Source organism: Propithecus coquereli, unplaced genomic scaffold (assembly GCF_000956105.1).
Source record: "Propithecus coquereli isolate 6110/MARCELLA unplaced genomic scaffold, Pcoq_1.0 Scaffold244, whole genome shotgun sequence".
NCBI lineage: Eukaryota > Metazoa > Chordata > Mammalia > Primates > Indriidae > Propithecus > Propithecus coquereli.
The window spans coordinates 165,683-179,900 of NW_012147997.1; the positions used below are offsets into that span (position 1 = coordinate 165,683).

The 14,218-nt window shown below is 33.9% G+C and overlaps 1 protein-coding gene across 1 annotated transcript in view; it reads right to left on the minus strand.

Annotated features, from left to right (window-relative positions):
* FAM135A (family with sequence similarity 135, member A) overlaps nt 1–14,218 on the minus strand; it is a 65,731-nt gene that overhangs the window by 15,953 nt on the left and 35,560 nt on the right. Inside the window, exons 6-10 of the mRNA XM_012646518.1 lie at nt 13,648–13,808; nt 9,941–10,032; nt 9,083–9,180; nt 7,106–7,257; nt 5,064–5,174 (exon numbers count right to left, since the gene is read on the minus strand). Of these exons, the coding sequence (XP_012501972.1) occupies nt 5,064–5,174; nt 7,106–7,257; nt 9,083–9,180; nt 9,941–10,032; nt 13,648–13,808 (614 nt within the window). The remainder of the gene's footprint in view (nt 1–5,063; nt 5,175–7,105; nt 7,258–9,082; nt 9,181–9,940; nt 10,033–13,647; nt 13,809–14,218) is intronic.

The window sequence follows — 14,218 nt, forward strand, 5'->3', positions numbered from 1 at the left end:
CATGGATTATAGAATGTATATTGCAAAATTTTACAGTTATACTTTCTTTTCTGTTTTGATATTCTTATGCTGCTAATATTACTATTGCTCATTAAATTTTCCTTTGTATAATGCAGTATAAATACACAGGGAACATTTATGTTCAGTTTGTCTTTCACATATTTCCTGTTAGTAGCAATAGTATAAACTCCACAGCTCCACACAATGGTTCTAGCTAGTGTCGGTAAGTTCTTTCACATGGGAAGTATATGCTATATGTAATTTTGTAGGAATATCTTGTAATTTTACAACCAAGTATATATTTCTGTACACTATAAGGAACTTATCATTGTTGCTTTGGATCCTTACAAACAAAATCCTAAAACCCAACCTATAAAAAACCTTTTCTTTCACTGATTCTAATAACAGATAATACATGTAATAATCATTCCTAAATCTTTCTCATATTAAGAACATTTAAGGCAGGATCCTGAAAAAGCTAAAATAGGACTCAAAAGAAGTGCTATTTTCAATAACTAAGTCTATCCAGTGTTCACATCAAATGTTTCAAGAGTAGGATGGAGGACACAGGTGATAGGAATGAGGATAAAAACAGATTTAAAAGACTAGGGCTTAAGTTTACATGTTTAAACAGACTTGAAACTACCAGTCACTGAATATATGGGTTAGACTGACATCTTACTATACAATGTTTGAACCGTTTTTGGATACTGAAAACAATAGTTAAAAGATCACTTATCGGCCGGGCGCGGTGGCTCACGCCTGTAATCCTAGCTCTCTGGGAGGCCAAGGCGGGTGGATTGTTTGAGCTCAGGAGTTCGAAACCAGCCTGAGAAAGAGCGAGACCCCATCTCTACTAAAATTAGAAAGAAATTAATTGGACAACTAAAAACATACAGAAAAAATTAGCCAGGCATGGTGGCGCATGCCTGTAGTCCCAGCTACTCGGGAGGCTGAGGCAGGAGGATCGCTTGAGCCCAGGAGTTTGAGGTTGCTGTGAGCTAGGATGACGCCACGGCACTCTACCCCAGGCAACACAGTGAGACTCTGTCTCAAAAAAAAAAAAAAAAAAAAAAAGATCACTCATCAATTCATTCACTGATTCAATAGGTGGATACCGAACACCTACTGGGAAGAACTATAGTAAATACTGCTGTAAGTGGAAATGGCAAACAGTTGTCATGACACATCCTGCTTAAGAAAAGGAGGTTAAGACATAAAAATAACTGAAATGAGATAAACTATAATGAGTATGGTAAAAGAAGTTCATATATAATGCTATGAGAATTCATAGATAATAGTAACAATCTTGGGACATGGGAGGCAAAGAAGTAGGCTCAATCAAAGATGACCCTAAGGTGTTTCAAACAAATAATTTAAAGAATACAGTACCATTAAAAAAAAGGACAAAAGAAGAGGTAGCAAAAGAAGACAGTATGTTCAGTTTTAGACATATTTACTTTGATATGTAAGTTGAGATGTCTAGTAGGCAAATGAGGATTGAAATTCATTAATGAGGTCAGTCCTGCAGACATAAGATTTGAGATATAAAGGTATATATGGGGTACTCTCAGTAGAGGACCATTAAGTCAGATAGAACACCAAGGAAAGCTTTAAACAGCACATGATATTAGAGTATAACTTCAGAAGATGAAGAGAATTAGTTCTAAAACAATGGGTAAATACATGAGGAGGAATGAGGGGGTAGAAAAAGCATGGGTGGATCCAAGGAGGCATAAAACATGCATGGCATGACTAGAGCAAAAGTTGTATGCATATGGGAAGAGTACGATACAAAGAAAGTAAGAGAATCAGGAACCAGATTATGGAGCGTTTCATATCCTTATCCATGGAATCTGAACTTCATCTTAAACACCACAAAGAGCATGAAAGGTATGGTCTGATTTAATTTTCAGAAGATCATTTTGTCTAATGAGGAAGTGAGACTGCAGTAAAGGGGGTATACAGGAGGCAAGGTAATCAGTTTGAAGGCTACAGCAAGAATCTAAGTAAAAGTGATGAAGATTGAACTAAGGCAGTGGCAAAGAAGAGGAAGAGAAGCAACCATCAATCAGCTACTAAGGCGGCTGAATGTTTTAGGACTTGGTAATTCAGTAGAACATGCGGGTATAAGTAAGAAAGAGGAGTGTAGAAAAACTTCTAAGTTTCTGGCTGGGTAGACAGATGGTCGTGCCATTCCCGTAGATGTGGAATTCAGAAGTAAATCTGAGGGGGAAGATGTGGTCTCTGAAACACTGCATTTTGAGGTAACCGTGAGACATGCAAGCGCAGATGCTCAGTAGGCAGCTGAACATATAGGTCTAGAGCACAGCACAGAGGACGAGCTAGGAATATATATTTGAGTTACCAATTGCAAAGATGAATATGGAGTGATGCAGACAAAAAGAATGTAGAGTGAGAAGAGCAAAGGACAGAGGCTATATTTAAGGGGCAAGGAAAGAAAAGGAGCCCACACAGAAAGACAAGAAGAGCCAAGATGGAAGAAAACCAGGAGAGGTTGATACTACAGAAATGGAGGGAGGAAAGTATTTCAAGGAAAAGTTTTTGATAGTTTTGAACGTCCTAAGGGTCAAATGAAGAAAAGAGATCACTGGATCTGGCAAGCTTCAGTGGAGTGCTGAGGACAGAAATCAGATTGCAAGGAATTGAAGAGTGAAAAAAAGATGAGGAAGTATTTGATCAAGAGAGGTATTTATCATTATTATTACTAAAGATGAAAGAAACAGGAATAACTTTATATGTTAAAGGATTAAAAAAAAGGGAGAGAGTTTAAAGATACTAATGAAAAGGAATGGGTTCCAAGACAGAGAGAGGGGAATTGTTCTTGAACAAAAGATACATCTTTCACTGAACTAGAAGGAAAGCATAGGCATGCTAATGTTTACATGTGGAAAGAAAGGAAGTAGAAAAGTTCTTGCTCTTGCTGGGTATGGTTGCTCATGTCTATAAACCCAGCTACTTGAGGAAGTTTTGCTTGAGCCCAGGAGTTCGAGGTTGTAGTGAGCAATGATCACATCATTGTACTCGAGCGTGCGTGACAGAGTGAGATCCTATCTCATAAATAAAGGAATGAATGAATGAATAAATAAATAAAATTTTTTTATAAAAGAAATGTTCTTGCCTGATGGTCTTGAATTTCAAAGATAAAGTAGAAAGTCAAGTCATTTGTGAGAAGTGAAGGTAGCAGTAGTAGTTTTAGGAAAGGAGGTGAAAAATTGGAAAAGCTCCTAAGAGAACAGATAAAAAGCTAATTAGAGACAGAGAAGGACCCTGTGGATCTACAGTGATAATCAATCTGTATGTCTATGTGATCCTTTCTGGAAGAGCTCAACAGTCCAGGTATAGAAACAGTAATACAGATTTGCTAGATGGTTAGAATAGAAAAACAAAGAGCAATAACACACGAATGACAAAAATTCATGGAGGCAGAGACAGGTCAAGGAGGGAGTAAAACCATCAAGGACAGGGCAGACTTTCCAAAATGTAGTAGGGATCTGAAATGAGTCTAAAAAGCAGATGAGAATAAGGAAGTGAGAGAAAAAGAAGGGTAAGATATTGCAGTAACAGAATGGAATGCTGGTTGAAATTCTGGGAGTAGAGAGTAGTCTTGGGCACGGGTTCAAAGTGGAGTGGAATATGAAGGGTCATTGGAGGTGAGAAATGCTTAATGTTTAAAGACTCGTCTAAAGGGCTGACTCATCAAATTGCCAAAAATGACTCTAGGATTAAGTATACTAAGATCCAAGAACAGCATCTTTTCTCAAACATAATCATGTAATAAACATTTGTCAATGTCTTTCATTCTCATTGAATATGTAAGGAGTGACCAGGGGTTCATTTTAAAGAACAGAAGATAAGCACAGCTTGGATGGTACAAGTGTCAAAGGAAGTGGTTTTAAATGACAGTGGAGGAGTAATGACTGCAATTGGAAATGGGAAGCAAGAGGACTGTTTCCCTTACTATAGGTTCTTAGTAAACAAAAAACTGAACTTCTTCTGTATCAGGGGTTAGCAAGCTAGGGCCTATGAGATCTGGCTGCTTAACCCTCTTTTTATTAATAAATAAAATTTGTTTGGAACATATGCTCATTTTTTTCTATATTGTCGGTGGCTGTTTTTATACTACAATAGTATTGTTAAGTAGTTGCAAAGAGATTGTATGCAAAGTCAAAATATTTATTATACTATCTGGCCCTTTAAAGAAAAGGTTTGCCGGACTCTGCTCAATAGGCAGGGGGCAGGGGAGATGGGGTCGGGTGGGAAAAATCTAGGTTTCAATTATGTCTCTACTTTGAGAAGGAAGTAGAGATAGCATTTTTTGATGGAAGTAAAGGTGAAGGCAGTCTGTTTCCCTCAGATGGAGATTTCAAAGGATGCTGGAAAAAATATGCTGGTAAGATGTATGAAGATGAGTCAGGGGAGATGGTAAGGTCAGAGGTAAGATCATCTATACAGGGTAAGAATGGCAAAGGAGCAGTTAGAGACTTCAGGCTGTAAAAGCCTTGAATATATATGCAAGATGAAGAATATATACAGTAATCAGTTAATAAGAAATGAGTAACAAGATTCATCCAGTAGTGAGAACTGTAGAGGGAATAATTACTAACAGTTTAGTTTCTGACATTTATCAGAAATGTTTGATAGCCCTGGAATAGGGAGGCAGAAAAACATGTGGCAGTTTATAAAAAGGGCTGAGCACTGGGGTGGGAGACACTTAGGAAAGGAGGGCAAGGACATACCGAAGACTACTTAGAACACGGAGACTAACAAAACTGGCACTGAATTACAAATGCTAAAATTTTTAGGATAATTTCAAAGTAGATATGTAACTCATAAAAGAGAAATATAATCATGAAAAAACTAAAGAAGTACTTTATGAACTGCTTAGTCTTAGTTGTGAGTGGGCCATTTCATTAAAAAATTACAGTAGAATGATACTTTTTTAATCACCGAAAAGACATGTTGATAATTTATTTGATAAAAGTCAATTTTAGAAAAGGTCTTCATGTACATGTGTTCTAAACTGTTAACTATATACTTACCTGCTTTATTACTAAGCTTATATAAAAAAGTCTGGCGAGGGTCTGAGTGATCTCGACATGTCAGTTGCAAAAGTGAACCTGATTTTTTCCATTTCTGCATAAACCAGAGACCTAGAGAGTGATATATAAGTATAAATGGAAATATATAGGAACATATACCAAGATCATTAATTTAAAGAAAACAACATCTCCCAAATTAGCACTTTTGTTGGCTAATAAATAATATTTGCAGAATTTTCTGTGTTCTGGTAACATATAAACATACATGGCATAGATTAACTATGGATTAATAGTGGTTGATGGAAGGCTTGCTATTTCTAGCTCATTCAGTAATAAAATAGATAATAGCATATGAAGAACAAATATGGGAAAACTGTGACTTTAGATATATTTGTTCAAATTATAAAGAAGCAGAGGGAGAAAAACTTCAAACACAGTAGTTGGTCCAAATGCCTAAACACTGAGTTTTCAGTCTATAGATAATTACAGATAAGTTATGACAGACCAAGTGCCAAAGGACCAACCCTTAGAATGAAAAATTGTTTAGTATTTTCTAATGATAGCTGAATATAATTTGTTTTATATTTAATTGTATTTTTTTAGATCATCGGTAACCCATATTTAAATGTATCTTTCCCTTAAAGAAATTAAGTGAATGAAATCTTAAATCACTCTGAAACTGGTTTAGAAAACTATGGAATATTCATTTCAACTTTTATTGCTTCCAATATTATAGAGGGGAGCAGGGGAAGAAAAGAGTGGGGAAAAAAACCCTTTAATTGATTAAATCTGATAGTTGGAAGCATATCTAGGAAAAAGTTTAGTGAAGAAAGAAATTCAAATTACTGCATCCTATTCATGTTGGGTTCTATTTTGTATTATTAAGAATTTCGTCCGGCCGGGCGCGGTGGCTCACGCCTGTAATCCTAGCTCTCTGGGAGGCCGAGGAGGGCGGATTGTTTGAGCTCAGGAGTTCAAAACCAGCCTGAGCAAGAGCGAGACCCCGTCTCTATTAAAAAAAAAAAAAAAAATAGAAAGAAATTAATTGGACAACTAAAAATATATAGAAAAAAATTAGCCGGGCATGGTGGCGCATGCCTGTAGTCCCAGCTACTCGAGAGGCTGAGACAGGAGGATTGCTTGAGCCCAGGAGTTGGAGGTTGCTGTGAGCGAGGATGACGCCACGGCACTTTAGCCCGGGCAACACAGTGAGACACTGTCTCAAAAAAAAAAAAAAAAAAAAAAAAAGAATTTCACTTTTCTCATGCCCTCTTTTTGAAACTGTAAAAATCTAGAACTGGCTGTACTTTGAAATCACCAATTTGAAATGGGATACAAAGGAAAATGGTACAGTTTGTCAATAAAAGGAAGTGGAAAAGAAAATGGAAATAAGGATTTCAGGGATAATAAAAAGAGACAGAATGAAATCTAACTTATTCTCACAATGGTGACCAATTGACTAAATTACAAACCATTTTTTAAAATTTAAGGGAAAAATCAAGTCAAACAAAAGACACATCAAGTATCAAATATTTCTCCATGAGAATATACTAATCAAAATTAGGGTCTTAACTTTCATTTTAACTTCTTTAGAAATTTTGAATTAATTTCTTAAAAATTATATTCTTATAATATCTTTATTATTACCAAAATAAAGAGTTAACATTCTATATAAAACATTTTACAACTTTATAATGTATTACATACAGTTCTTTACTTGTTATCTGTTCAACTAATGGAATGGCAAAATAGCTTATTTATATGATAAGCTAAAATAATTAGAGTTTAATGGAAAAAAGGAAAAAAAATGCTCTTGTGACTTGACAAATGCCATCTTAATAGGAGAATAATCATTTCCTGAAATGACTTTTATCTACTTATTTCATGTAAACAACAAAATGGAAAATTAGCTACATTTTTTGCTTCATGAAATTCCAAGTATGTGACAAGTTGGCTCGAAAATAAACACCAGAAAATACTAAATACATATTTAAATTTCCCCCAACATCACATTTTTTATACAGAACAATAAAACTTTTTACCTGTATTAACAAGAGCACTGCTGTTGTAGAGTGTACCAAGGTGAGGTCCAGAAAGAGATAGAAAGGTATGAAGCTTGTTGAGGTAACATTTAAACCTTGGCCTTGTAAGCACTGAACGGATTATTAAATTGCCCAATGAATGTCCAATAAAGCTTTAAGAGAAAGAAAAAGTCATTTCTTCCACAGTATTAGTTTTAAGAGCAAAAATCAAAGCTGATACACTATACGTAGATGTGAAATACTAAGAATTTGAAAATTTCTAATATGCTTTAAAATTATGTTTTGATACTTTGAAATGACGTATTTTTGAAGGAAAAAATGTGAGAATGTTATAGAAGATTCCATTATCATATAACTTAAATGTTTATAGAAACAAAATATTTATTAGAAATTTTTATTCAGACTTTGTAACTGCTTAGAAATAAATACATTTTAAAGACAATAATTACTAGATTATAAATCTGTCTCCTTAGGCACACACACAAATTATTTACTTGTTAAGCCATAACTTCAAACAAAATAATGAAATTGTACTCATAAGGACAACTTAGGAGAAATTATATATCTGTTTCTCTTATTCTCTGGTCTGCATTTCAAAGTTGGGCAAGTTTTCAACTAACAGTATTTTCAAGGCACAGGTATTATATGTGCATTTTCCTTTAATAAATCTATGATACAAAAAGAGTAATATTTATAGAGCACTTCACTTTTATTATGGGATAGTTTAAATCAAAAGAGTCTTTTTTACTTACCATTATTTTATAATAGATGGTATAAAATCCCTGGGGACAATTAGCAGTGAAAGAAGAGAGCATGGAAGCCGTCTAAACATTGGTTTACAGATAAATCTAATGAGAAGCTCAGGACAAACTTCCCTACCAAACTGAAGTTCCTAAAGGAATGGGGTGGGAATTATGGTGGTATAATAGGAGCTAACAGTCTACTATCAACCAGATCATGCTTTTGGAAAATAGTAGATTGTAACTGACAATCTGAAAGAGCTAATACTTTTATGGATGAATGAAAAAATTGAATATATTATTTTTCTCATTGAAAATAATAAATGTATAAAAGGAATACAAGATCACTGTAGAAAATTTAGTAATCAAAAAATATTTTAAAATCCATAAATGAAAAGAATAATTAGAACAAAAACGTCTCCTTCCAACATACCTGCACCTCTTACCTTATTTTAACAGAATTCTATTTTTAAAGAATAACTTAAAGTAAAAATTGCTTATCTCTCCTCTTAGTCTCTACACTTCAAACTGGAAACAAACTTTACAAAAGCTTATGGTATACAGAGCTAGCTTCTTCCTCTAGTTGGGATACGAATGTAATCAGTTTAACTCTATCCTTTTTGAAGCAGGAAGATTAGTTTTGCCTTTTTCTTTAATTTCTACTGGACTAGCAGAAACTAAGACTTTTTTCTCTCCCATATCTGTTCACAATATCTAATTAAATAAGAAGATATATTGGTGTGATCATCATCTCTTGCTCGTGGAAAACGGACTCATATTGTATACAATAGTCATAAAACTTGGAAAATATTTTTTTGTTTCATATACAAACATATAAATTCACATAGCATATAATTCACCCATTTAAAATATACAATTCAATGTTTAATATATTCAGAGCCAGAGTTATAACCATCATTACTATCAATTTTAGAACATTTTACTATCTCAAAAAGAAATCCTATACCCTTTGGTTATCACCTCTCGGCCCTCATCTTCCCCAGCCCTAAGAAATCACTAATCTACTTTCTATTTCTATAATATGCTATTTCTGAACATTTCATATAAATATTATCACATAACATGGCCTTTCCCTAAAATATTTTAATTTTTTTCACTTTAAATTAATTCAGTTGTAGTTTATGTTTCATAATACGACAACACTACCACAAATTGTTTAGTTTTTCTATAATTCATAGACATATAAAAATAAATTGTGTAATATTATAGAAGTTACCTTATTTTTGAAACTGTTAAACTATATATTTGAATATATTGTATTATCTCATCCAAAAGACGATCAGTCATGCTATCGAAATCAGCAAAAGTATCATTCTAAAAAAAAACCAAAACAGACACATTATAGTCTGAAATATGTATAATGACACGAAAAACTGAATATAAGCATTATTTTTAATTTAGATATTGAAAATATGGTTATGTCCAGTTTTTAAAGAGATGTTAGTAAATGTAATATTCATTATATTAAAATAGCAAAACGGTCAGGTGTGGTGGCTCATGCCTATACTTTAGGAGGCCCAGAGGGGAGGACTGCTTGAGTTTAGGAGTTTGAGAACAGCCTGAGCAACATGGTGAGACCCCTGTTTCTACAAAAATAGAAAAATTAGCCAGGCGTGGTGGCACATGCCTGTAATACCAGACACTCTGGAGGCTGAAGCAGGAGGATAGCTTGAGCCCAGGAATTTGAAGTGCAGTGAGGTATGATCCTGGCACTGCCTGGGTGATAGAGCAAGACCCTAGGGAAAAATAGTGAGTTTCTAGAGGGAAAAATGCTCAGTGTTCTTAATAACACTTGCTTCTTTTAGTTATTTTTTAGTCCACTGCCAGTATTAATATTTATAATGGTTCGATTAAAGAAATACTTGTATAGAAACGTGAAATTCTATAGATTATGTCATATGTGAAGAGAAGAGCTTATAAGTAAAAATGAACATATATATTTCCTTTGGATATGAACTTATGTTAAATTTCATAGAAATCAGAAAAATTATTTCTACTAGGCATTTGATACAAACATTTAGGTAGAAACTGGTACAAAATGTTTGTTTCCACTGAAAATACTGCCATATTATACCTGATTTCTCTCAGACATAAGAAAATCAATTCTTCCCCCAGGCAGTCCAAGTTCAATATAAGTTTTTACTAATCGGAGATCTGCACTGTTACCTAGAAAATGAAAAATGATGTTTAAAGGATGAGATAAAGTAAAGGTACAAAGTGTACTATCATACACTTTTACAGTTTTTGGAGACAAGTTTATGGTCTATGCCATTTATGAACAGACAATATGCTCTGAAATAAAGAGGTCTCAATTTTTATGTCAAAGCTAATTTCTATTAGCCAGATAATGTCATTCAACAGTTTGTTTCTTAGGTGGTTTTGGTCACATCGATGCTTCACTTTTCTACCTAACGGTACGTTTGTTTACCAAACTGTTAGAGCATCACTTTGGCGACTGCTGGCTATCGTAGCTATAAATGACTGACTCCTTACCATCACCATTCTAGGTGATCATTTAAAAAACCACTGAATGCATTTTAGATTTGTATTTAATTTGTTGACTTTCGTGGGTACTGGTACACACTGAGAAAAATCTATTTAAATATCTTAGTTTATTTTAATAATTATTAACTCAAGAGATATATAAAAATATATTTATGATACAGATATAAAATATAAGGGATCTTCAAAAAGTTCATAGAAAATGTATATTAGGAAAAAACTATGCATGGACTTCAAAATTTTTTCTTACCAAAATAAACTCACACTAATTTGTTATAACATGTCTAAACAGGATCTGGTTTGAGGCACTAGGAAGAATAAGACATCAGTTTGAAAAGAGCCCCTATGAGAGTAACACAAATTCTGCTAAAATTGAAGAACAAGCATCAAATTTAAGGCGAAGCTTGGGTAGAAGAATGGTGAAACCACTGATGCTTTACAAAAATTTCATGGGGATAATGCCCCAAAGAAATCAGTAGTTTATAAATGAATAACTTGTTTTAAGAAGGGACAAGACAATGTTGAAGATAAAGCCTGCAGTGGCAGATCATCCACATCAATTTGTGAGGAAAAAATTCATCTTGTTTGTGCCCTAACTGAAGAGGACCAATGATTAAAAGCACAAACAACAGACATCTTAGACATCTAAGTTAGTTTAGCTTACATAATCCTGACTGAAGAATTAAAGTTGAGAAAACTTTCCAATAGACGGGTGCCAAAACAGTTGCACCCAGATTAGCTGCAGACAAGAAAAGAGCTTTCAGTGGAAATTTTAAACAAGTGGGATCAAGATCCTGAAGCATTTCTTTGAAGAATTGTAACAGGAGATGAAATGTGGTTTTACCAGTACAATCCTGAAGACAAAGCATAATCAAAACAATGGCTATCAAGAGGTGGAAGTGGTCTAGTCAAAGCAAAAGGGGACAGGTCAAGAACAAAGGTTGTGGCAACAGTTTTTTGGGATGCTCAAGGTATATTGCTTGTTGACTTTCTGGAGGGCCAAAGAATGATAACATCTGTTTATTATGTGAATGTTTTCAGAAAGTTAGCCAAAGCTTTAGCAGAAAAACATCCAGTAAAGCTTCATCAGAGTCCCTTTCAATCACCATTACGCTTCTCTCTTCCTCTCATCAAACAAGGGCAGTTTTGTGAGAGTTTCAATGGGAAATCATTAGGCATCCACTTCACAGTCCTGACTTGTCTCCTTCTGACTTCTTTTTGTTTCCCTATCTTAAAAAATCTGTCAAGGGCATCCAGTTTTCTTCAGTTAATAATATAAAAAAACTGCACTGGCATGGTTAAATTCCAGGACCCTCAGTTCTTTAGAGATGGACTAGATGGCTGGTATCACCGCTTACAAAACTATCTTGAACTTGATGGAGACAATGCTGAGAAATAAAGTTTATGTTTTTTAAATCCATTTTTCTGTGAACTTTTTGAAGTCTCCTTGTATATAAATATAATTATCTTTAAAAATTAGTTTAGTGGATTTTTAGTTGATTCCTTTGGTTTACTAGCAAAAAAACATGTCATTATCAATTGTTAAATTTTTATTTTACTTTTCTAATATTTACCTTTTAGATATTTCATGATTTAATGCATTGATGGAGATAACTGATTTATTCCTGGTTTTAAAAGGAACACCTCCAGTGTATACTTACTACTAAGTACAAGTTTTCCGTGGGCTAGAAATATATATGCTTAATCACATTAATGAACCATAGGCCAGTCCTATTTAAGGTCAAAGTTTTATGCTTAGTTGTCATAATTAGAAATGAATATTAAATTTATCAATAGTTTCTTACTTCATTTGCTTATGTAGTATATTTTATTAATAAATTTCTTTATATTTACTTATCTTTGTATTCTGGGAATTAAACTCTATTTGTTGTAGTAACTTATTTTAATATGCTAATTCCATGTGCTAGAATTTTATTAAGTACATTTATGAGTTTGTTCCGTATGTCAGATTGTCTACTGTTTATCTGGGGTGTCGATTTGATACCTTTATCAGATTTGGTAACAAGTTTAGGTTACCTTAAAGGAATAAAATGGGCTGCATTCTGTCTTTTTTTCTATTGTTCTAGAACAATTTATGTAACATAGGGATAACTGATTTCGTGAAAATTTCAAAGAAAAATTTGCCAGCAATTCCACTGGGCCAGGAAGTCTTTCTTGGGGGACTAATTCTTTGAAAATTTTGGCCGGGCGCAGTGGCTCACGCCTGTAATCCTAGCTCTCTGGGAGGCCGAGGCGGGCGGATTGCTTCAGCTCAGTTCGAAACCAGCCCGAGCAAGAGCAAGACCCCGTCTCTACTAAAAATAGAAAGAAATTAATAGGACAACTAAAACTATATAGAAAAAAAAATTAGCTGGGCATGGTGGCACATGCCTGTAGTCCCAGCTACTTGGGAGGCTGAGACAGAAGGATTGCTTGAGCCCAGGAGTTTGAGGTTGCTGTGAGCTAGGCTGATGCCACGGCACTCTAGCCCGGGCAAAAGAGTGAGACTCTGCCTCAAAAAAAAAAAAAAAAAAAAAAAAAAAAATTTTATGTAGGGAGGAGGAAGAAAGGTTAGTATTGAGCATTTTTTTTTTCCTGAAAAGCCGGGTGGGGTTTTTTTTTTTTTTAAAGAAAATCTCCAATTTTATGACAATTCAGTAGCACTTTAGCATTTTTATAATCCTTAAAATCTAGTTTGTTGTTATAGAATCTTATTATAACACAGTAATACCCCATTAGTCTAGAGAGATATTTAGCATCTTCTAACAGTTTCTACATCTAGGAAAAAAACTGTTGAGTAACCAAAATAGCTGTCATAAAACCATGGCACTAAAGCCAGGTACCTGTATTTAGAATTTAATTTATATCTTAATTAATTAATGAAAGTTTATTAAACTTGATTTTTCTAGTCCATATGGTTTAAAGCAAGCTAAAAGGGAACTAGGAAGACTAGCAAAGGGAGACAAAATAATTGCCCCGAGGTGAAACTGACAAAACCAACAGTAAGAGAGAAGACAATAAAATCTAAAATTAAAGTAAACAAACTGTTGGCACATGAGTGTCAATTCCATAGAAAATTTATTTAAAAAGGAACCTAATTTTACATTTAGAAAAAGTAAAATTAAGCATATTTTTGTTTTAAAATGTATTTAAGATTCAATTAATTTAAGCAATGTAAAAGTCTTTTTTAGTAGAAAGATTAAATAAAACTAAGTGAGATCCATCAGGAAAAGAAAATATATTGAGTTGCTATGGGTTACATGAATAGATGTCACATACCATCTAAACCATGCACACAGACAATGAGATGTACTCCATCTTCAGAACCATCCTCTTCTTCCAGGCTAAAATAAGGTACTGAGGATGCCAGCAGAGGAACATCACTGTACATGAACCCAGGAAGTTTAAGTTGCTTCAATTCTTCTTTTGCCTGAAGGAAGCTGAAGTAAAATATTATGAAAGATATCCTTTACTAAGGATCTTATTCAGTTTTTAGAACCAAAAAGATAAACTCCTGGATTTAGAGAATAGCAGAGGAGGAAATCCAACAATATTTGGTTTTAAAATCATGAAAATATGTAGTATCACCTAAATGATTTAGAAATCAGAAGGTAATTTTCTTTACTATTTTTAGTGCATCTTCTGATCAAATACAATGAGCATTTTAAATGTGAAATCACCTATAACATTCTTTTAAACTTGAAATCAACTAAGAAAATATTAGGAGTCAAATTATGCTTTCTATAAAATTTAATACTGTATGCATAGAAGAGCTGGGAGAGGCACTAGAAAGTTGATAATCAGATGTTTTCCTGTAATCAAATCTTATCCTCTTTGCTCCTTTTAATCT